We start from the raw sequence: 24,036 nt of genomic DNA on the forward strand, positions 1-24,036 counted from the left end.
TAGTGAAACAGCTGGAGGGAAAAGTGTAAAAACAGCAGCTGCAGTGTTTCTCTGGTGTGTGTGGCTGATCTGATAGAGGCAGAGACAACGTGAGTGCAGATCCCACTCAGGACACCAGCACGTACAGACTGACATGAGCTGGTGTTGTTGCACTAAAAATCTCAGTCCTGTTCGGAGAAGGTGTCATGCTGTGAAATCCGACAGTGTCGGCGGGTTGGGGGAAAACCCCAAATAAAACCTAGGGGAGATCAGTGATCTGAGGTTGGAGCATCACCCGAATGAAGGGTTATTGGAAACTTAATCAACAGGTTTTAAGTCATTTTCCACCATGTGTTTTGCCTTAGCTGAGGAGCAGAGAAACCTTAAACTGACTGATAGTTCATTGAGGTTTGTCGGGATTACTCGTGATAGCCTCGCCTAAAGTAACGCGAACAAGTTAATATGTTTCCACTCCAAGATTTTTTCAACGTTGATACAAACCCTGTTAAAAGTGTTTTTTAGTAGTTTTTCCTGACTCTTGTTGAGGGTTAAGGGCAGAGGGTGTCACACCTTGTTAAAGCCCTATGAGACAAATTGTGATTTGTGGATATGGGCTATACAAATCAAATTTGATTTATTGATTGATTGAATAAAGTGATCTGACACTGCGATTACTCTGAATATTAGACCGGCCAACTTGACACAGCTTCATTCTTCATTTTTCCCTGGTTAAACACAATAATTCATTAACAGTTAATAACAGGCACAGCTACACTCCTGATAGCCTGTTATTATTTGTATTTATTATTTCCAGCTGAATTTGTGCATTATCCGATAATGACTGAATTCACAATGTAGAATCCACGGTGCAGTCACACTGGGATGAGGTCCACGTTCTGTGGAGGAAGGGCCAGAACATGTCTCTAAGGTCAATAAGTGACCTTGTGTCATGTTTGAGTTAGGGTGAATTCAGGTAATGTGGGATTTTTTATTTTGCAATTTTGACTTCTACGACTACATATTATAACTTTCTTTAATCCTTAAGATGTTTTTTAACCGCACCAGAAAAAAGAATGGAGATATCGTACTCAGACACAGCACATCTTTTATTGTTCACTGTCCCAAAAAAAAGAAAATTCTGCTTGAAAATGATAATCTGGGACAGGTCACTTTGTAATCTGGGACACTTTGTATTAGGCTATAAAAAACCCAAATCCCCTTGCTTTATGCATTACAAGCTCAATATTATACATTTTTTAAAATCAATATGAAAAAACGACTAAGAAAATGGATAAGAAAAAAATGATTCATAAAAGATTTCATTTCAATGTAATAGTCGTATTTGTTTTTCATAAAGAACACTAGCCAAAAGAAATCATTCTATTAAAGGTGTATCCCATAAAAAAAAAATAAAGAAATGTCAGAGATTACCCAAATTCACCCTATATTCTACAACTTCTTATGGCTATCTATCAGGAAACAACTTAGGAGTTACTTTGTTTCATTGCCACAGTTATATATGTGGGCAGGGCCCTGATCCCTCTGTATTTTATGATGTTCAGGGGGGTCAAACATTTAAACCATGTCAGTGGGTAGTAGCATAAAAGATCTATCAAGCAGTAAACAATATAATGAAGTTAAATGTGGCAATGATCCACTCTATAGTTAAGGAAGAAAGAAAACAACAATCTTTAGTGCCTCTGTGGGTTTGAGTTTGCATTTTAAAATATATCTTTAAAATCATACTACATTATATGACACAGTTGTGCAAAGTTTGAGTTGTTGTTTCAATGAGCCCATACATAATTTACATAGAACACTTGTAATTATAGTCCTATATTTGAATGGGATTGGTTTAGTATTGAACACCTTTTTTCTTTATAACATCATTCATTCTAAATTACTGAACATATCACACCAACCTCTCAGATGCTATGGCTGGACCAGCTGCTTTTGGCAGAGTCTGATGTCAGATGGTATTTATGATGCTACTTACAGCTGGTTTTGCAGGTTTAGGTCAATCTTTAATGATTACTGTCTTTGCAAGAGTCAGTTTATCAAAGACCTGATAGTAGATTGTCTCAAACAGAGAGACACAGTTCAGTGCATGTCTTGGGGAATGGGGAAATCCTCAGGATGTACAGTCACCTGGTAGATCTTGAGCAGAGGGAGGTTGTTGTCCGCAGCTTTAAGCTTGTTGTTGTTTTGTAGCTTAATGATTTCATGTTGTAGGTTGTCAGGCACATCAGCTGGTTCCACATTAAACAGCTAAGAATTATGTTAATTTGCTTTTGTTTACTTTTCATGTCCTGAAACATCTCCCAGAGTGCCTGAAGGTGTTTTTCAAACAGTAACATCCGATGTCACAGCAGGCATTTGTTCTTACAGAGTAAGAAATGGCCAGTATTAACCCTTCCCAGTTGCACCTTCCACACCATCAAATGATTTCAAATTTGAAAGCAGAGAGCTGAGACGCTGGTTGGGGCCTCAGGACTTGATATTCAGCTCTGAGAGGTACTTGGTAATATCCAGTATGAAGGCCAACCCACACAACCACTTGCTCTCACTGAGTCCCGTGACAGGTTTCTCCTTTGTCTCCATTCATTATTTCACTTCCTCATCCCCCACCCAGACCGCAAGGAACCTGGGTGCAACACTCGACAGTCAACTCTTCCTTTCCACCAACATTACTGCAACAACACGTTCCTGTAGATACATGCTGCACAACATCAGGAGAATACGTCCCCTTCTCACTCAGAAGGCGGCGCAGGTTCTGGTCCAGGCCCTGGTCATCTCACGCCTAGACTATTGTAACTCCCTCCTGGCTGGTCTACCTGCTAGTGCCATCCGGCCTCTGCAGCTCATCCAGAATGCAGCAGCTCGACTGGTCTTCAACCTACCTAAGTTCACTCACACTACTCTGCTCCTCCTGGTTACCAGTGGCTGCCCGTATCCGTTTCAAAACACTAGTACTTGCGTACCGTACTTATAGTAAGTCGCTTTGGTTAAAAGCGTCACCTAAATGAAATGGTAAATGGTTTTGTATTTATATAGCGCTTTTCTAGTCTTGATGACCACTCAAAGCTCTTTACAGTCCAGTTTTACATTCACCCATTCACACACACATTCATACAGTGCATCTATAAGCAGCACTTTTTTTTTGGTTCTATAAGGGGCAATTCAGGGTTCAGCATCTTGCCCAAGGACACTTCGGCATGCAGATGGGGAAGACTGGGGATCGAATTGCCGACCTTCAGGTTGGAGGACGACCGCTCTACCCCTCAGCCACAGCCAAAATGTAATGTAATGTAGTTTCTAAAACCTTGTTAGCATATTTGCTTGAGTTAGTGCAACTCAAAATGTTAAACCAGATATCTGTCCTGCACCCGATGAAAGTTATGGTGGAAACAACAGTTGTCATTACTATGTTGTGCTTTCTTGATGTTTTAATGACTTGTATTAAGTTACACTTATTTCCTTTTAGACCAGTGCAGTTGACCCCCTTTGATGGCCAATCATGGCTGGGGCTTCATCTGTGTTGTTCAGAACAACTAACATTACCTTTGGTAGTGGCATGCATGGCTTATAAACACTGGAACTCCTCGCTAGCATCAAACTCTGTTGGTCTGTATTTGTTGTAACTGTTGTTTCATCAGGTCAAAGAGAGAAAAATGTCTTGTGGCATATCAGTCATTTTTTCCACTGGATGGATGGAATTAATGTTAGCTAGCTGGTTGGCTAGTAGATTCTCTCAAGTGAAACCAACAAGCTGCTGTGTCAAATTCTGTAACCCTGTAGGTAATTTCTTTTCTCTCTGATTGAGTTAAAAAAAGGGTTAGGGTTAGGGTTAGTTTTTGCTCAGGTTAATCTAGGGGGAAACCCTATTTGTATACAGTCTATGGGGGAAAACGTATTGGAAACACAAATGAAGTGGTGGGTTGTTTCTTTACACAGGTTGTTTCTAGCAGTTCTCATTAAAAAGCAATTGACACATCCAACAGTGACTTGGTGGAGATGGTGTTGAGCACTTGTCACTCTCAGTAGCATTGTGTTTTGTCAGTTTCCGATGTACTGAGGGGAATAACTGCTGTGTAGGCTACACTGTATGAATCACTTCAAGAAATACTGTTGGTATCAAGAGAAATGCAGCACTCAAACAACGTAAACTTTTCTTCCAGTTGTTAGAAGCCATTTTTTAAATTAACAAATGGTTCTGCTACAACAGATTATTATGACTAACTTAATAACTCTACAGGATCCTGCAAAAATAATGACTTTATTTTCCAGTGATTTAAGTGGTCTCTAGCCAATTCTTTCATCCGATCCTCTGAGCTGCTCTGGAGCAGGAAGAGTGTGCAGCAATGCAGCATAGGTTACACTGAGTAAAAGTAATCCAGCTTTGTTATAATGCAAAGCCTATGTTAAGCACAAAGATAACAGGGTAACCCGCTAATGTCCCTATGAGCTGAATTCTCATAAATCAATTTGCATGCACACGCACGCACGCACGCACGCACGCACGCACGCACACACACACACACACACACACACACACACACACACACACACACTCACACAGACTTGAATTCATTTCCTGGAGACTTTACCGAACCATAACGACTGCTTAACCTATCCCTAACATAAACCACAGACGTAAAAAGCCAGCTTTTTCCAAATTAGGGTCACAAACACACACACACACTACAGGATGGGTGCATAGCTTCCATTAAAAACACAAGCAGTCTAAGCTGTCTTGGCTTTTGGTTTATCTCTATCCTCTACACACCAATGTATGAAAATCTGTTTCAGTATGACCCAGTCTCTCTGTAGGGAGTAGGTTTTGGTGATGGTTTTTGACATGAAATATGAATTTCGAGAGAAAGGGAGACAGAGTCAGAAAGAGAGAGAGTGAAACTCTCGTGACAGGATGACACTAGCTACAATTCATCCAAATGTTTGCTATATGGGAGTTGGCACTGTGGGTTACAGACATTAGGTTGTTTTGGCACACGGCCATAGTTTTGGTTTTAGAAGTGATGAACAAAAGAATTAACCATAGGTTGCAGTGAACCAAATTTCTGTCACAATTCAGTGTGTGTTGAAATAAATTCAGTAAATTTTGTAAATATTGTAATTTTGTTGATGTGTTGAGCTACACGTGGCATCGTTTGCACTTCTGTCCGTCCTGGGAGAGGGATCCCTCACATGTGGCTCTCTCTCAGGTTTCTACATGTTTGTCCCCTGTTAACAGTTTTTTTTATTTTAGTTTTTCCTTACTCTTGTTGAGGGTTAAGGGCAGAGGATGTCCCACCTTGTTTAACCCCATGAGACAAATTGTGATTTGTGAATATGGGCTATACAAATAAAATGTTATTGATTGATTGATATTTGATTCATTATTTACATTAGTGTAACAATATCGAGTAGCTAACAGTTAGCTTGGGACCTAGGTGATTAGCCTGTTAGCATCAGCAAGTGAACCAGAGAGCTGCCAGCTTAAATGGTGGCTAGAAGTCGCAGGTATGTCACAATCACAGTGAATTAATCCTCCTGTAATATCAATAGATAATGGTTTAACTCTAACTGTTGTTAGTTGTGTCCTAATTCAGGGGCATTTCAGGCAGTGATCTGATAGTTTTAGCACTGAGCTCCATTTGATTTGTCCAGGTCAAGATGCAGAGGAAAATCTGGTGCCTTTTTAAAAAATTACAGAAAGCCCCAGCTCTGCCCTCATCAGGAGGTTGATACTGCTAGGTGAGCTATATAGACAGGATATTTCCCTTCATAACATATGTACATTTAACTCTCCCTTGTTTTATTATACCAGCATGTGTTGGGTGTGGTTACAGACCAAGTATGACGCTAGCTTCTGTGGTGAGAAGGAGCAGTCTTTAAAATAGATCTGAGCTTTGACCTTTGGCAGACACAGCTCACGCTCATCAGTACTCATACTGTGCCCTATGTTTTGTGTTGGAAAATATGGCTGTTAAATTGACTCATTTCATCTGTGGCTTCATTATTGATCTTCTCTAAAATATTTTTTTGTGTGTAGAGTTTTAATAATATATATCTTTGAGCCCAGAGTCTTTGATTACATATGCCAAATTTTCTTAAAATTGTATGCCCCCTGCTCTAATTGTGCCCCACCCCCTCAGAATTTTGTTTACACGATGACCATGGGAAAAGCTTGTTTTGTATCAAAAAAATGGTTTCGACAGAATTGTTCACATGGATTTGTCGTACATGTCTGGTCGTGTGACCACGTGTGTTGCTTGCTTTTAGTGATACAGATATGTAAAAATTTAAGGAAACAAATCAATGAAAAAACATACTCACTGCAGATATCGTCACGTAGGACACAAGGGTCCAATTAATGATTTCATGAGTTAATGAAAATGATGTAAATAATTTTTGCAGTCATCACATCTAAACCCAGCTGAACTGTGGGAGAATATGTTTTGAAAGAATACTGGTCATTCCTCCAGTACAGTCCAACACACTTGAGGCTTATTGATAGTTGCTGAATAGCGAAGATATTTTGCTATCTATAAAACTGGAGATTCTTTTTAGACTTTAAATAAGTGATATTTTGACGATTGTGTCTTTGTAGGTAAAGCAAAGTAGTTCAAATGTAAACTCCCATACATGCATACATTACAGGGGGACTGTTTGGTTTTTCAAGTGAGAGGCCGCCACAATGAAGGCTTCTTCACTTCCACATGTAATCTATAGCAATGATGTACTGACATGATGTAGTGGATCGGTGGTGATGGACAACATCAATGAAGGTGATTGGTCAAAGATGAGCAGTCACCATTCAATCCTGTATCCTAGTCACAATTATTTAAAAACTGTGCAACACAACTTTACAAGGCTTGTAGGACAGTGAAGTGAAGTTTGCACACGCTTGAGAACAATGTTATGTATTTAAGAACTAAGAAGTGATGTAGCTTACACACAGAAGACTCATTTCACCTCGGTGGGGTTAATAGATTTGAAGGTGAAGGAGTCATAAAGGGCAGTGGTACAAAGACACAGTGTAGCATGTCCTTTGTGTATCAGGAGAGAGAAAGCTGGATGTGAATCACTCATATCTAGTTAAAACAATAACTGTCCTGACAAAGACAGTTGTGTGTGAGAGATGCTAAGACAGTGAGTCAGAGCCATTGCACACCAGAGCAGTTTAACAAGACTTCATGGCTCAGTGAGAAATACTCGGAGTGTGTGTGAGCTGTGGGGTGTGTGGGAGGCAGCCAGAGAGAGGAGGAGAAGTTTTTTCTCTGTTCAGAAAGAAGGCAGGGCACAGTGTGGTGTTTCATATCAACATCATCAGGAAAATGACTTTAAGCTCTTCTCACGGTTCTTCCTATCCATAGTAAACTGTACAGACTTTTCTTGACTTTGCAGAGCTCAGTCAGATTTTCCTACGTGCTGGCTTCTTTTTCCTCTGCAGTTTTTGTTAAAGAGATACCGGTGCATGTTTGATCCAGCATGCAGAGAATGTGGCATGTTTGGCGAGTTTAGAGCCAGGACAGTGTCTGCTCCAAGGCTCTGACTGGCCTGTATGTAATGGAGCATTAACTCATGGAATATCTGACCACAAAAATGACTCTCTGGGAAATGTAGATGACATTAAATACAAACCAGGACAAAAGTTGTTTACTTATCCTCTATACTGGGGTATATGTGAATAATTATCACAGGTCAGCAGGTTTCTCAGTAGTTGTTCAGTATGAGATTAAATCTATGGATCCGAAGTGAACACAGACAGCCTTTGATAAAGAATCCCATTTTTGGCTGCTGACCCTACCCATATAATATATACGGAGTGGACAGGAGTCCTGCTTCAGCTCTCAGAGAGAATGTCTCAGACATGTGAAAAGCGTCAGCTCTGTACCTTGGGAACACTTAAAAAGACGGACTGGGTGTGAAATACTTGTCAGTATTGTGAGCTCACCCCTGAAATTAGTTCCAAAGCAAGTGTTAGCATGTTTTATTAGGATATTGTACCTCTTGGTTACTGCTTGGTGACAATACACTGTATAGACTAAACTGTGTTTGAAAGGTTTGCAGGTATGAGTGTAATAAATGTGGAACTGATAAGGAACAATAGGGCCGTCCATACATTACTTCAACATTTTCTCAACACTGTAAACTGGGTCCATGTCTTTACAGATGTTAAGTTGTAACAGCTGCTGTCTCCTTCCATCTTATTGACTCTTTGTCAAATCAATCAATCAATCAATAAAATTTTATTTGTATAGCCAATATTCACAAATCAGTTTGTCTCATAGGGCTTTAACAAGGTGTGACATCCTCTGCCCTTAACCCTCAACAAGAGTCAGGAAAAACTACTAAAAAACCCTTTTAACAGGGTAAAAAGAACGTGGAAATGGGACTTGAGTGTGATGGGTTTTGTCCTGTTTTCTATTGTGTATTTGTATACTGGTGCCTGTAATTGTTACTTAAACAGTATCCGTCTCAAGGAAAATGGATGTAAATTAGCATTCCTGCTCACTCCAGCGTATTTACATTTGGTATTTTACACTAATCTCCATTAGTGTGCAACAAACAAAGAAATATTTGGTTTCTCAGGTAAAAGCCTCTTGTTACATCTGAGTTTGCCATTTAATTTAAGGACTCTACTGAAGTGTTTCTCATCTGACTCGCACATTTTTGTGCGTCTTTGTACATCTTACAGCAAATTATGTTCAGATACCATTAAACAGCACGGTCATTAATAGTTTTTAATAATATCTTCTAACACTGTGCGTGTATCATCAAATCGCTGCAGTAAACATGATCAGACATTGGTAGGGACCACCGGAGGTGGCAGCTGATGATGGATCCAATGGCGGCAGTGGACAATGACTGTGATCATAGCGGTAATCCCATCTCGATGGTGATCGCGCTGACCTCGCCACGCTGACCATGACGCGACGCGCAGACTCGCCTGACATATAGTGCATTTCCTCGTGACACTTGACCATTGGACGCTGATATTGAACCACCAATTCACTGATTCCTGCCGTTATACTTCTCAAACGTTTACTCATCAATGCCGTTAAAACCTTTATCTTGATGTTCTCCTTACACTGATATCCATTGTAAATTTCTGTCCATTTAGAGGTGGATCCCTCTAGCGTGGCCTCTCCGAGGTTTCACGTTCTTTTACCCTTGTTAAAAGGCGAAGTGAAGTTTTTCCCACTTGTTGAGGTTATGCTAGGAGACAAGTCAGCCAGGCCCTGTTAAAGCCCATGAGACACCAGATTTGTGAATATGGGCCATACAAATAAAATTGATTGATTGATTGATTGTGTACCATCAGGCGCACAGAGCGCAATGGAGATCACTTACAATAAATAAATAAAAACTATTCACTTTCCAAATAATATGGAGGTTAGAATCCACTGATGTGTAATCTGTGATCTTTGGGCTAAACTGAGTCCAGTATCGCACAGATCGACTGTCAGAACCGAACCATCCCAGTAAAAACACAAAATAAATTCTATAGATTGGGGACATCACAGCTGTCTCTGAATTGAATAATCCAGCAGTTTTGGATGATTAAAATACGAACATGAGATACAACAAGTTCCCCCACGTTCTGAAAGTGTGTTTCGCTCCGTTCTTTCTATCGTCCTCACTCTCACTCACAGTAATATCTGCAGCAGCAGCAGAGTATCAGTGTATTTTCTTTATTAGTGACATCACTGCTGTCCCATAAAATCGCTCTTCACCTCCACCTCACTAACAAACACCTCGATGTCAGTGTCAGAAAGTTTCGCTTCATGTTCTCATCGCTTGATGCCGTGACTCTGTCATGACTCATGGTGGAAACCCATTGGTCAGCAGCATCATTTATTATTCATGAGGTGCTTTGCATTGACCATTTATGGTTGAAAGTGGGCGTGTAGAGGGCGGAGTATGAGGCAGATCCAAGATCGTTTCCAGGTGGACTGTGATTTATAAAGTGAACATTGCGTTCAAGTGTGCGTGCTCACAATTTTATATATCGGAATTTCCTTTTGCGTGTGCCATTTACGGCTTTTGTGCGCACGTACACTTTTAGTATGAATCCCACGCACTGTTTTATAAATAAGGCCCAGGCTGATATTTACCTCATGATGTTGTCATTTGTAACATGAGATACAGAAAAATTATGATTGAAGTAATGTAACATATAATTGACATCACTAAACGATCAATACTTCTATAATTTATTTTGGTCATCTTTGTTTCGATTTTTGCCTTTTTGCCTTTATTGGACAATTATATTTATTATAAGATACAAACAGCAAACATGGGGTAGCTCAAATCCAACATCAGCTCCCTTTAGATTTGTGGTATGTGTATGTATCTTCAACACTGACAATATGAGAATAAACACCTATGCAATGTAGGCTAAGTACATCACAGTGTAGTTTCAGACCGATTATAGTATTTCATGACCTTCCTTTTGGACAAGATGCTCTTCGTGAACATAGTTACAGTTGGCTGCAAATGTAGACATTTTCCATTTGGAATTTTCAGTTGCTCTTTAGTTCAGATTTCTCTCTGATCACTGCCAGTGAGCTGAAGCCCCTGTAATCATCACATGCACATGTGGTGTGTTTGTTTTTACTGTCATGGAAGCTGTGGAAATGAACACAGGGGCGACAGTGGGAACCCAGCCAGCTCAGTGTTAACATGCACACAGGGGACAAATGATTTTAACATCAACTATCCATAAATTACCCTCAGCAGCGTCATAACACACTGTGTGATCAGGCTCTCTCTCTCTCTCTTTCTTTGTGTGTGTGTGTGTGTGTGTGTTTGAGAGAGAGAGAGAGAGAGAGAGAGAGAGAGAGAGAGAGAGAGAGATAGAATGAGTGTAAATTATTCATGTTTGCCCATTTTCTTTCCACAAAAACAGGAAAGCTGGACTGAATGTATTTAAATGAAAATACAGAGAGAGAGAGAGAGAGAGAGAGAGAGAGAGAGAGAGAGTGTTCCATTCCAAAAAAGCACCTTCATCACATGTAGCCTCTGTGATGAGTTCCACAGCTGATCTGTTGGTTTTTCCAGTGCAAGTGGAGTGTAGAATGAGACAGAACTGAAACAGAACTGACTGCACTATAAGTGTAATTATAAGTAATACATAATTAGATGTAAAATGTCTCTCTTGAATAGAGATGATAGATAAACTAGTATCTATGACAATGACATGACTGCTGTTACATTTATTTTGCCAACCATGGCTCAGAGCACATTTCAGCATGCCTGGGCATTGCCCTGCAGATATTCCTCATACAGGCTAAGGTCCAGAGGAATGTGCAATCCACATTTTCCAGACAGTTCACGGCGTGTTGTGGTTTCATATTTTTAAGCAAATTCAGTATTTAAGTGAACACTAGGGAGCCGTCTGTAACTTGGAGCTTGTAAATTCACTGCATCATATTATATTTTTGTCATAACAATCCCCCTTTTTAAACACACATCATTCACTCTGACAGAACAGATGTTAGGCTTCAATGTCTTGCTCAAGTACACTTTGTCATGCAGAGGAGCTCGGGATTGAACCACCAACCTACTGTATGTGACAGGTTTGTGAAAAAGTTGCTGAGCCTGAGCCACAGCTGAGCCAGAGCACACCAAACACATGGAGCTGAAAGTATCATCATCGGACACGCTAAGCCTCAGCCTATGAATTATAATTTTTCTCAGTACAATACACAAATAGCCTATGTACCTTAAAATAAGTATTGGTCATTGCAATTAGCCATTCTGCTACTTGTTAAATGTACCACATTGCACCATGAATACCAGTCAGCCCAGTTGAGTGGGTATCTCAACGGGTAGTGGCGGCTGTGGCTGAGGGGTAGAGCAGCTGTCCTCCAACCAGAAGGTCGGCAGGTCGATCCCATGTCTTCCCCATCTGCTTACCTGTGAGTCCTTTACAGTCATTCACCAACTAGGTTTACAACTTGAACCCAAATGGCTCCATTCTTACATACTTCAGTCTCGTAAAATGTTATTATTGCTGTCATCAGATTCTGCTTTCTTCGTGGTATGTTGAGATGTCCAAAGTCCAATGTTTTTATGGTGCTGACTGTTGCTTGTGCCAGAAGTTGCAGACAGTACTGTGGAGCTGATGTCTCAGGCTGAAATATCTGCTCACAGTTGAGACCTGGAACCATGGTAAACATTCCAAAATACAATCATGAGAAACGGTGACGAGAAAAACAGGCAGGAGACATGATGTGTGGAGGTCAGGTCAAATTCCTGGAACAGCATTAAACACATATGAACCAAACGTTAGAGAGCAACGTGACTGATCCACTCTGATTACAGACTGGGAGAAGAGAGGAGGAACGGAGGCTCCCACACACACACACACACACACACACACACACACACACACACACACGCACACTTCCAGTCTCCATAAAGCCTAAATATACAGTAGCTGTTGGTCATGATGGTGTTGCAGTGAGGTACAGAGGGACCGTGGAATGTGTTTGGAAATGAAAGTTTTTAGTTATGATTAGCTGTTGTATAAATCATGCCGTCGGCTGGTAATAAACTCGAACTCTAAAACCTACAAAACTGTTGTACCAGAGAAGAAAACAAATCCGAACACAGTGACCCTGAATGCAGCTTGACATTGATCTATGCACGGCGGAGGCTCTATTCCAGTTGGTTACATCTTCATATTTCACGCTTGTTCAACGGGACTCAGCTTTACTAATTGTACATTTTGAAATTTTCCAACAGCACTTAGCTGACAGAGGCCTCTAGATTGATGGCAGTACAATTAAAACCTATTCAAAGGGACATATGGTTTATGACAGAGTAGCATTCAACCTCTAATGGACTGACCCCAAACTGTATCTCTGACCTGCTGAGCCCATATGTTCAAGGGTGTAAACTCGTAACTGTTGAATTAGTTTTACCATTCACGATATGTTTAGCCACTTTTTTATTTTCCCTGTTAAATAGAGCTAGAATTGCATATTTTTGTATCAGTTCTATCTTATTTGGACCATAATTTGAAACACACGCAGAAGAAGTCAGCCGTTTCTACCTTCATGTCACAAACCAACATGTCTACGCGCACAGCCCACTGTTGCCTACAGCGTCTTGCATCTTAGGAACAGCTCTATGGCTGTTAAAAGCCCATGTCCATGTGTCCCATTTGGATGAGCTACTGCATCACATCGAACCGTTCATTCAGCATGGAAGGACCCACAGCAGCTCGGTCAGTTTGCAAGAGAGACTAGACTTATGCATAAGCAAATAACTAGTATAACTCCACTAAACCACCATAACGCCCCCTCTGGCACTTGGTTCCCTACGCACAGCGCATGATGCACCCTGCACACACACAGTTTCCGGTGTTAATTGTATAGTAGGGAAACGGGGGTTATTTGGTTTTCTATAAATAGATAACTAAAAGTAAATATATACAGTGATAGCGTTTGCAAATGTAGGTGTGGAGTGGACACCGGTTACAGTCTCAGGCTCTGTGTGTTTAGACATCATGTCTGAAAACAAACATCAGTCCACCTAAAATGCTGAAGTTCAAAAATGTGTCACCACAATCTGACACTTTCTGTTTATCCTTAACAAACACCTCTTTTATCATTCCAGGTGAACATCACAGAGGACAGGAAGTGACTGTAGTTGAACTAATTCAAATGAATAAGAAATGTAAAGCTGAAGAAATTGTTCACGCTAAGTGATAAACGACTGAAGCAGTCAAATTCATTCATCAGATCATCAAATGCAATTGAAATATTTTCAGTTTCCATTCAATTAACAATCTGTTACATTATCTACATATAGTATAAACAACAATACATACTGCACAGCACTCTCCTGTAGTCATCTCATGTGAGAGACCAATGCATGTGTAAATACTGAATACATCATCTGTTGTTCCTCATCAAGGGTTTCACCTCAAACTAATATCATAAGCCGTTTTTCAGACATGAATATATGCAGATTTGGGTCCGGACTTTCTCCAGAGTGTTCACACATGAACAGTGCAGCGGGAGATTCTCTGCTCAGATGTTCACAACGACATCGAAATCTCCGGAGCGTTCAGGCGAGGGGTGGCACAGCAGGCAGAGGCAGGATGTGCAGAGATCAAATGTTTTTGTTTAAAGCACATTGACACTCTTCGTCTGTGTCTTCTATTTGTATGGCACCATTTTGTCATCCTAAGATATTTGTACTCTTTTTTTTCACATTAGGTTTGAAATATACCTCATATACCAACAAGGAAAGTCTCTGGTTGGAATCTTAGTGGCAAAGTAGTAAAGATCAATTAAATGTACACCAGTAAAATATAATAAGCTCTGACACTGCTCTGATCGGACTCATAGTTGAATAGTTCTTATGTCTTCCAGATAAACTATTCTTATAGTCTCATCTTTTTAATCTGTAAATGAAGAGAGAAATTGTGCATTCATTCACAGAACAATGAAATGATCTTAAGCTGCTTTCAGACAGGGACTGACCTCCTGAGATCCTCTGGAGATTCTGCAGTAGGTCCTCTGCTGAATTCCCTGTGAGCAAGTGGGGGGGAGCGGACACAAACACGTGACAGCGGAATTAATAAGTTACATCCTGCCTCTGTCTTCTGCGTCACCCCTCAGCTGATGAAAGTGTTGCTTCTGTGAACGTGTCTAAGCAGGAACCCCCCACTGCGTTGTGCATGTGTGAAAGTCCAGACACAATTATCCAGAAGTCTGCAAGTCATGTCTGAAGTTTCGTTCAGTGCAGAGCGCATTGACAGCAGACTGAATCAAGTGCTCTCAGATTTACAACATGTGACACCAAGAAGCATGTGCAGTAAATGACAGCGACAGAGGGAATGTGCTGAGAGCAAGTGAGACCGAGATCTGAAATAAAGTGTTGCAACATCTCCTGCCATAGTGTGCCACTGAAGACGTGGCACAATGTAGAAAAAAACCGAAACAAATTATTGGACCATGTCATAAAAACAGCATCTGAATGTTAGAGCTGTAGATGGAACATGAGAAACAGACAGGGCAGGGTGGTGTGGGGAGATAGGTGCTGTGGTTAATGAACAGTGTTATCATGTTTGTCCATAGACATCAGTTTGGGTGTGTTTGATGATTAACATAGGGTGGAGCGCCTTTAGTTTCAGCTTGTACTGAGTTTGGAAACTGACATTGTATTTAAAGACAATAATGTCCTCCCCTGACAATTAAGGGAGTCAAGCTGCAGAGACAGGCCTGGAACACAACTTCAGTAGAAGTTATATCTGTTGAAGCATTTTTAACTAGTACGTTTAACTCATTAACGTATTTTTTTATTCTAAATGACTTCTGCAGTGTCGATTAATAAATAAATGAACAACATTTAGCTGCAGAAATGGCAGTGTGCATCATTGTGTGATGTGGGTTAAGTAAATTGGATCCTGACTTACGTACATCATGCACACTTTGACGGAATAGACAGGGGACACTTTGGCATGGGGACTGGAGGAGCTGCCTCCCCTGAGCCACAGCCCCCATGCCATCATATCATATTTTGGATGCATAAAGATTGATTAAGTAGTTACTTCAGCAATATTCAGCATATAGGGTGCAGCATATAAATGGCCAAATTGACATGGCATCCCCCCCCCCATATCAGATGACCTACACCATGAGTCACATATAGGAGAGAGGAAATGCCTTCTCCCTGTGAAGGCCTACACTGTTCAATGCTTCAGCTTAAGAGGGTTTACAGGGGTTTCCCTGAATTCTCCAATGGTCAATGCAGCAGCAGAATGAGCTGAACATTTGAATGAGCTTTGTCAAGTAAGAAAATCCATTAATATTTTCATTTGTAATATCCGTTAAGATGAATTAATCCTCCAGTGAGGAAAGCAGATTGAAATAAAACTATTTTTCACATATCCCATATTTCTGAAGAATCTGGCAGAATAAATCAAGTGTTTAGTTGCAAAGAGTTAGTGTAGCAGGTTGCAAATGAGAGGAAACTATGCTGCTGCAGGGCAGTCAGACAGAAAGGCCTTCAGTGGGGAAAATATGTCAGGTTTATATTACAAAAATATATTTGGATTAATTTGACCAGGCTTTTACTATCAGTAGAAATGTGGTTGAATGTTATTTGTGGCATTTGCTTTAAATCTGGTGAGAGTAAGGAACAGGAAACAAGGAGAGACAAAGAGAGTGGAATGCATCCGAGACAGGGGACTCAGAGCAGGAGCAGGAACAGTATGAGTCAGGCTGCGCGGCAGTAGCTTTCCTATCCTGCCGTTTCAGTTGTGCTTTTCAGGGTTGGGTCTGTTTGGTTAGTGTTGTTCTACAGATTGCACCACCTTGGCCTTAATAAATGACTTCATCAAGAGACTTACAGTTAGATGGACACTTAACAATAGTTTATCTTAATATGTGTCTTATAGTCCTCAGCTCTTGAAATGTCCTTGACTGGTGTCAGTTTAGGTTTTTGGTGAAATAAAAAGCTACAGAGGTGAAGAGCTTAACAGACTGGGATTTCTCCAGTAGGAAACATGATGGTTACAGTCTGCTGCTGGTTTGATCTCATGCAGTCCTGCAGACAGGAAGGAACACAATATGTTTTATGCTGTAGCAACCAGAGGAAATAACAATGTGCTCATGTGTTTCATTCTTTGTCTGTCACATAATGACTTTGCCATAACGTTCTTTTAAATCTTGGAGCTCCAAGTATAAGGTTTGTCCTGTCCAAATATTTCAACTTCAACACAAATGCGTTGAGCAGATATGCCTGTTCAGTTCTGATATTATGTGTGTTTAAATGAAGATACCTGCCTGATGTTGGCATTCAAAAAAAGCTCACTTCAAGATCAGATGACATCCTTTGAGGATCCAGAATAAAAATTCAAAATCTAAAATGAATATTTGTTGGGTTGATGAATAACAGTATGGGTTGATGTCAAATTGTTAGCTGACATTCAAGTTGAGAGATGTCACCCAAGTCAGTACGAATCCTCTTCAGCGAAGCACAAATATAGCAGCAAATGACAAGATCATCTTTTTTGTAGTTGTTCACATATCAGGAGACAATGTAATACATCATCATCATTATTAAATCTATGATGATTAATTGAAATAAGCACAGTGCTGCTGCTGTGCATTGTGTTTATGTAGCTACATCTTGGAGGCTTACATATTGTATTTAACATGATGAGATGCTTAATATTGCCATTGTTTATGGCAAGCCCTTTTAACATATGATACGTTTCACTTAACCATCTGCAATTACGTTTTTGTCATCTACTAATACATTTTGACTAGTTATCCTTACAATATGACTAGTAGGAAATATAAATCAAGATATCTGCTATCTATTGAATTCTGGCTATAGAGGAGCTTTATGTGTGAATGCTCATTGAGTGGGCGTAAAAACTAAAGTGTACCATTTACTGCCCTAGCTAGTCACATTCGTGTAAACTGTTCTTGTGAATCTTTGATCTTTGGAGTAAACCCACCTTATATCCCCTCCCCCTTCTTTCAGTGCCCTCTGACATCTCGTCATGCCCCATGAGGGGCAGTACGGGCCCAGCTGCAAAACACTACCCGTTAACAGTTAACGCTTTTAATTTTGTACGATCAAAATAACGCAGTTAACACGTTTTTTTTTTCTAAATAGCACAGAGAGAGCAATAAAGTGAGAAAGAAATTTATTATAGCCTTTCATCCCAGTGCTTGATCAAAAAAAACGCTGAGCTTGGGTAAGTATAACACCAACATGTCCGGTAGATCTGCTCCCACAAATGGGTTCTTCTGTCTTTGTGGTAATAGTTTCTGTGTGACACATCATACAGCTCAGGACAAGAACAAGGCCACAAGAAGCTTCTTTTCCATTTTGTTGCTTATAGAGTCCCGCCCTATCGGATTGAACAGGTAGCTTAAGAGCTACACACAACAAGGCTGTGTAGCACTCCACAGCCATCTTCAGACATGAACTCCGGAGGATGTCCGCAGAATTAGTTTTTTTCTCCAGGCATACTCTCTGTGCTCATTGTGAACAGTTTAATGGACAAACATAGTTAAGTGAAGACAAAAGACAACATTAAGACTGCTGTACCATGATGGGACTGTTCTTTTAAGGTCAGTGAGAGGGACAAAAGAATTAGATCCTATTTGAATGATCCCCACATTACGAGTGGAATGTATTAATGTTAAAGAATACTAGTTAGTATTTTAAAAACTGCTAAATAATTCAACTGTAGATAGACTGTACTATGTGCTAAATACTGTTAAATTTCTGCAGTGTATTAATATCAATATTAAATGCTAAGGAACAGTATGTCTATAGATTAACAATTTCCTTACATGATATTTTGATTTCATGATCTTGATTTATTTCATTTAATGGCAGCTAGGGCAGGCAAACTGGAACTTATTCAATAATGTAAAAACCAACAATAAAAAAGGGCACTTTTGCTCTAGGATTTAAAACTACGGGTCCTGAAGCTCAAGGTAAAACGACTTTTAATACATTGTTACTTCAGACCCTCCAATGTTATAGACCCGATCGATTTTAATCCAACTTGTCAGACTGTGTGTAAGTGGCCAGTAGTTGACTTTATAAAACAAGAATCTGCTGTGAAGTGCAGAGAAACCATGGAGGTAATACATTAAATGAATGTACAGTATACTCTTTAGGGGAAATAATGTAAACATGACTTCAACAAGTGCAGGCTCTGCTGGCTGTACAGTCCTATTATAGGAACCTTCTATACCTCCTCCCAAATGTAACAGACTGGGTGACTGGTTTTGCTCTGATAACAAGTTACTGCAAGTCTGATTCTAATTCCCTGTGTCCTGCTTTATTTTAACATTTATAATTGGGGTTCTGCCTCCATGAGTGAGTGTGTGTTTGTGTGTGTGTGTCAAATGATTTCTCATAGTTATGTGATGTGACCAGTGTTATGTTTTATCCAGAGATTATTTGGGTGATGTGCACTTCAAATAAACCAAGTTGGGCCAGATGGCAACTTGTGTTGTAAACCTGTCACTTCTTTGTTGAAAACTGAGATCTAAGTAGGCTGAGACGAATCTACTCCTTTATCCTGGGTGAGCTAATAGTGATCAAATCATGTGTTTAACAGGAGGAAATAAACCTTCACATTTTCTTTATTTCCAGGTCTTAATATTGCCAGATCGTCTGAATTCCTTCAAGCCAGCAGCACCTCATAAAAAATGATCTAAAGGGGTGATACAGTCCAGATGATGAAGTTCATAGAAATGTGTGGACAGGATGCAAACACAAAAAGTGATAAAGAAGTCATCTGCTTAATGTTCACATTGCAATGCAACTGTAATGTTACCATTACCAGACTCTGGCTGGAACTCATGAGCTCGTTGTTAACATGAGTCATGTTCACGGTATTCTCGGTGTTTACACTGCACAATTTAAGCAAGCAAGCAGGTGGGTAACGAAATACAAAAACAGAATTATAGAAAGGAAAGATGTCGCTATTCGGAATATCAACATATTTCTATGCATAGTAAACAATTACAAAGAATATAGTAAAAACCCTTAGAATATTTATTGATGATTTGTTTGATTTGATGTTCATTATTCAGATGTTTGCTGCTGGTGGTGCAGGTTGTAACCAGTGGCTATGCCATATATGTAATTGTGGTGTGACCATACGTATAATCACTCCTGTGAGACAGCAGATAGAACAGGCCTTCAGATGGCTGTAAGAAGAGGCATCAGCATACAGGCCATCATTGGAAACATGGATGTCTTAAGTGCAATACAAAGAAAAGGAATGCGCAGCCAGTCCTCGGTGATGTGTCACCTCCTTTCTCTGGTGAATATGAGATTTTGCTATGAGGAAGAAGGTGCAGGTTACAAGTGCTACACTCTGTCTGTGTCAGAGATCCTTTTTACCATCCAGGATTGGTCTGTTAAACAAACCCTTTTGATGTGATACTTGTCTCTCTGTCATTTGGATGTGTTGTGGAGCATTATTTTGTTTGAGGTGTATTTGTCTTTTTTACAAAACTGCCACAGGTACAACTACCATTTCCCTTTCTTTTGAGTGAGAGATGTTACCTAAAGTAGAACGATGAGGAAAACATAAATAAATAGGCTGCGTGAGTTAAAAGAAATGTTTAATTTCAAAGAATAAAATGACCAAAATACTATAATACGTACATGCTGGTGAGCAGCGGACCATGCAAAAACACAGGATTGGAGTGTGCATTCACATCGTCCACACCCTCTACTGTGCCTTTACTCCCTCTTGGGCCCGTGGCAAGTCACCAAGATACAGAACCGGGGCAGTCCAGGAAATAACCTCAGTGCTCGGGAAGAAAAGTTCATAGGTGCACTTCTGTGTTTCTTGTCATGTATCAGTATGAAAAGTCCCTCGAGTCTACTTCCTTAATGACCATGACCATGTGTTGGGCTCTTTGCGCTGCCAACGCACAAGTGACGTACAGTATAATCAATTCTGTTCTTAGTACCCTGTATAAACAACGACAGAGCGCTGCAGCTGCTGCTGTCATTATGCTGTCAGTGTAGACACAGTATTCAACAGCAGCAAGGAGGACATACATGGTAGGGATTAGACTAGAGATTGAGCAGCAGGAGAAAATAGGTTGACAGGTTGTTCACATTAAGAATAGTTAATGACAGAGACACAAGATTGACATTAAGTCTCTCTTAGTATTTCTTACACAGTCTGAATAACAGGCTCAGACTCTGTAGAGACTTCAGGAAACAAACTTAAGATCCCTGAGGTTGGGTTGGTTTACTTTGTCTGAAGCATGACCAGAGAGATTCACTGAGATCCAAAATACCTCAAAATAATTTAGTTGTTAAAAAAAGGGTAAACTTATTACAAGGTGCACAACTTATAATCGAGAAAATGAGCTATCACAGCTATCAAAAGAAGAAATGGCAGACAACAAATCTGGTCTTTTTTCAGTGTCCAGAAAAAACAATGTGACATAACACATAAATGTCTGGTTTGGTTTGGTTTGATGGGAAATAAACTATCTGGTATAAATTAGGGAAAGATTGTGGTGATTTGAAAAAGAAAAAAGGGAGGAGATTTGTGAAATGTTTCCATTTGATGGAAAGGCGCAGCCATAAAAACATGGAGTCCAGAGTTTGTTTTCAGACTCCAGTTGTATGTACCAGCTCATGACTGGCTCATACCTCAACTACATGTTTCTTTTAAGATCAGGGATTATGGGAATGTAAGATGCCACTTGTCATACATGCAGTCGCAGATACATGTGTGAATGTATGTCTGAATAATTGCTGTGCTTTGATTAGATTGTTTGTTGTCTTGCAGCTTGTCTTTTTCGCTACAACATCCTGTCTCTGGTGTATTTCCTCTACCTGCTGCTGCTGCCGTGGTTCCTGTGTCCTAATAAACACACAATCCGAGGTAAGCCCATCTGTCGATGTATTATTATGGCATTTTGCACCTATTTGTTTTCTTTGGACTGCAGGGGGTCAAATTATTCCAGTTACTCTAACTCCTGGAGGCACTTTCTGTCCTGTGTCTTGTAATCAACTGTACAGATATATGTTTCAGGTAGCAAAGAGAATTTGCTGCCTAATAAAATGTTCCACTGGGCAGGAGGTACTCTGTGTGTTGTAGTTCTACCTCTGTAGCTGACAGAGAAGTGAATATTCAGTAATGGCGTTCATCTGCCAGCAGCAGTTGTCATATATCTGCTTTTTGAGGATTTTCAATGGGATTAAGTTTATATTTAACTTTACCAGGAAAGGCTGAACAAAGGTTAAAGTGGTGATTACACCAGTGGTGAATGAGGAACAGTAGTAATAGCCTTGAAGGGAAATCAAGGTCAAGATGTTTAGATTTAAATGTGACTGTAACACCCAGTGGTGGAGGAAGTACTCTGTTTACTCAAGTGAAAGGACCTTGATGCTGATTCATTAATCTGGTAGGAGAATAGTTATTGATAATCTGACACCGTACCCACTTATACAAAACCAATATAAATGTATATTACATCCATACCTAAAATATTAAACACCCTGCCACATTTCTAGATCAATGATGTTATGATTGATCATAATGTATGTAATGGCTGGATCTTTCATTTTATAGCAAAAATAACAACTCATCGTGTAATAAACAGAAGTCGCTTGTTTTAATGAGATATGTGATGGTATGACAAAAGTGTTTTGTTTTAACAATGTAAGTTGAATTTTCTATTATAAAGGGAACATATATATATATACCAACATAAATTAAAATGTCGTCATAATAATGGAATCATCAGATGAGTCCCGCTCCCATAAAATATTTTACCACATGAAAATTATAAATGTAATGAGACGTTTCACCTGTGTTCTTATGAGTGACTGTTCATCCCACACAATTAGCCCATTAACAAATCCTCAACAGTCAGTATTGGTGTAACTGGTAACCAGGATGGAGAATATTTTCTGCCTGTCTACATGGGATGTAATGGGCTGTAACATCAACTGTAGGACCTATAGCTGTATCAAGACACATCAGACATGCAACTCCAGTACTTCAAACACAGAGAGCTAAATAAGTGCTGACATGAGTCTAAGTCGACATGAAAAATGGGATTTGTCAGCTGTGTGTTGGAGCGATGTTTCACTGTTTTTGTTCATTCATGCTGTCGCGCTCCATCTTGTACTGCTTATAGTACATTTAGTCACATTTTAGCGACACATTATGTTTTCTGTCTGCTAATAGAAGTGTGTGTGTGTGTGTGTGTGTGTGTGTGTGTGTGTTCCTCTACTTAAAGATTACCTTTTTAAGCATAGACCCCACAGAGTGAGGACATTTTTGGAAAGTGAGGACATTTTGGGTCCTTCGGTCCTTACTTTTTTCAAAGGGCTGTGTGAGGATTAAAACTTGGTTTTAGTGTTAGTGTTAGTGTTAGTGTTAGTGTTAGTGATTAGGATTAGGATTAGGTTTAGGTTTAGGTTTAGGTTTAGGTTAGGGTTAGGGATAGGCATTTAGTTTGGATGGTTAAGGTTAGAGTAAGGGGCTGGGAAATGCATTATGCCAATGAGTGTCCTCACTGAGAGACAAGTACAAACATGTGTGTGTGTTATTCTTGAATATGTCTCAGTATATAACTGGGGGTCAAACAAGATGGGATTCTTTCACACTGTCTATTAATAGAGACATATGTATGCATTAGTTTGTACCACACAGAGAGGAAGCTGTGTGTTTACAGCTGCTTGAGATCGTCCAAGTGTTCACACTGCCTCTTCTGCTTTACTTTACCTTGTAAAATCTGAATTAGTTGTGTTAATCAAATTAGTATCTTAACCTAAAAATAGCAAATGTCACCTGAAGATTGTCATATAATACCATATTGATTTTTCTTAATCTTGCTGGTTTATTGATCAGAAAGGGTTATAAATTCTATATAGCATACACATACATGTAGTGGCATTTATATCATGTATGATATAAAGAACACAATATTCTTTGTGAAAGTTCCAACAATTAGTTTCCACTAATAATTCCCTCGATGCTGACAAGAAAATGATCCTTGCTAAAAGGAATCATGATCTTTAGTCCTAGTTGCTAGTAGGACAAAAGTCATGTTCTAGTCTGTCTCTGTTAAAGACACTTTTTATGATCCAGTGATAAAAATGTGTGGAGAGGCTTTTGTTTTGGTGGGAGACTGGGTAAAGTTAAAGGTGTGCAGGGGTGGGGGTGGGGGGCAGAGGGGAATTCCCCCAATGGAAAACCCTCTGGCCTGCCAAGACACTGACACGTGCTCAAACACACACACACACAGACAGACAGATGTATAAATTGAACGGGGGAAAAAATTCAAGCAACTAAGTGGAAGCAGCCGCTTTGGGCTCTGAGGAGAATTAAGAGACAGTTTTTAGAGTTCGAGATTACTCAACACCTGGCATGATTTCAAATATTCAATTATAGCGTTATGCAGCATGTCAAAGACTTCTATCCCTCTATAGTTATACTTTAAGAAGGGGGTTGGGATTTAATTATGTATAAACTCAGTGATGCCTTGATTTTTCCTTTTATGCCACCATCAC

At 39.8% G+C, this 24,036-nt stretch overlaps 1 protein-coding gene and 1 long non-coding RNA gene across 2 annotated transcripts in view; one reads left to right on the plus strand and one right to left on the minus strand.

The window, feature by feature from the left end:
• Positions 1-24,036, plus strand: part of piezo1 (piezo-type mechanosensitive ion channel component 1) — a 77,648-nt gene that overhangs the window by 950 nt on the left and 52,662 nt on the right. The window contains exon 2 of the mRNA XM_035172832.2: positions 21,302-21,397. Coding sequence (XP_035028723.1) covers positions 21,302-21,397 — 96 coding nt within the window. The remainder of the gene's footprint in view (positions 1-21,301; positions 21,398-24,036) is intronic.
• LOC118119121 lies at positions 11,187-14,650 on the minus strand. The gene is made up of 2 exons (XR_004698048.2): positions 14,484-14,650; positions 11,187-12,148 (listed from the first exon to the last, which is right to left on the minus strand). It is a non-coding gene; the product is annotated as an uncharacterized LOC118119121 (long non-coding RNA).

This window comes from Hippoglossus stenolepis, chromosome 12 (assembly GCF_022539355.2).
Source record: "Hippoglossus stenolepis isolate QCI-W04-F060 chromosome 12, HSTE1.2, whole genome shotgun sequence".
NCBI classification, from domain to species: Eukaryota; Metazoa; Chordata; class Actinopteri; order Pleuronectiformes; family Pleuronectidae; genus Hippoglossus; species Hippoglossus stenolepis.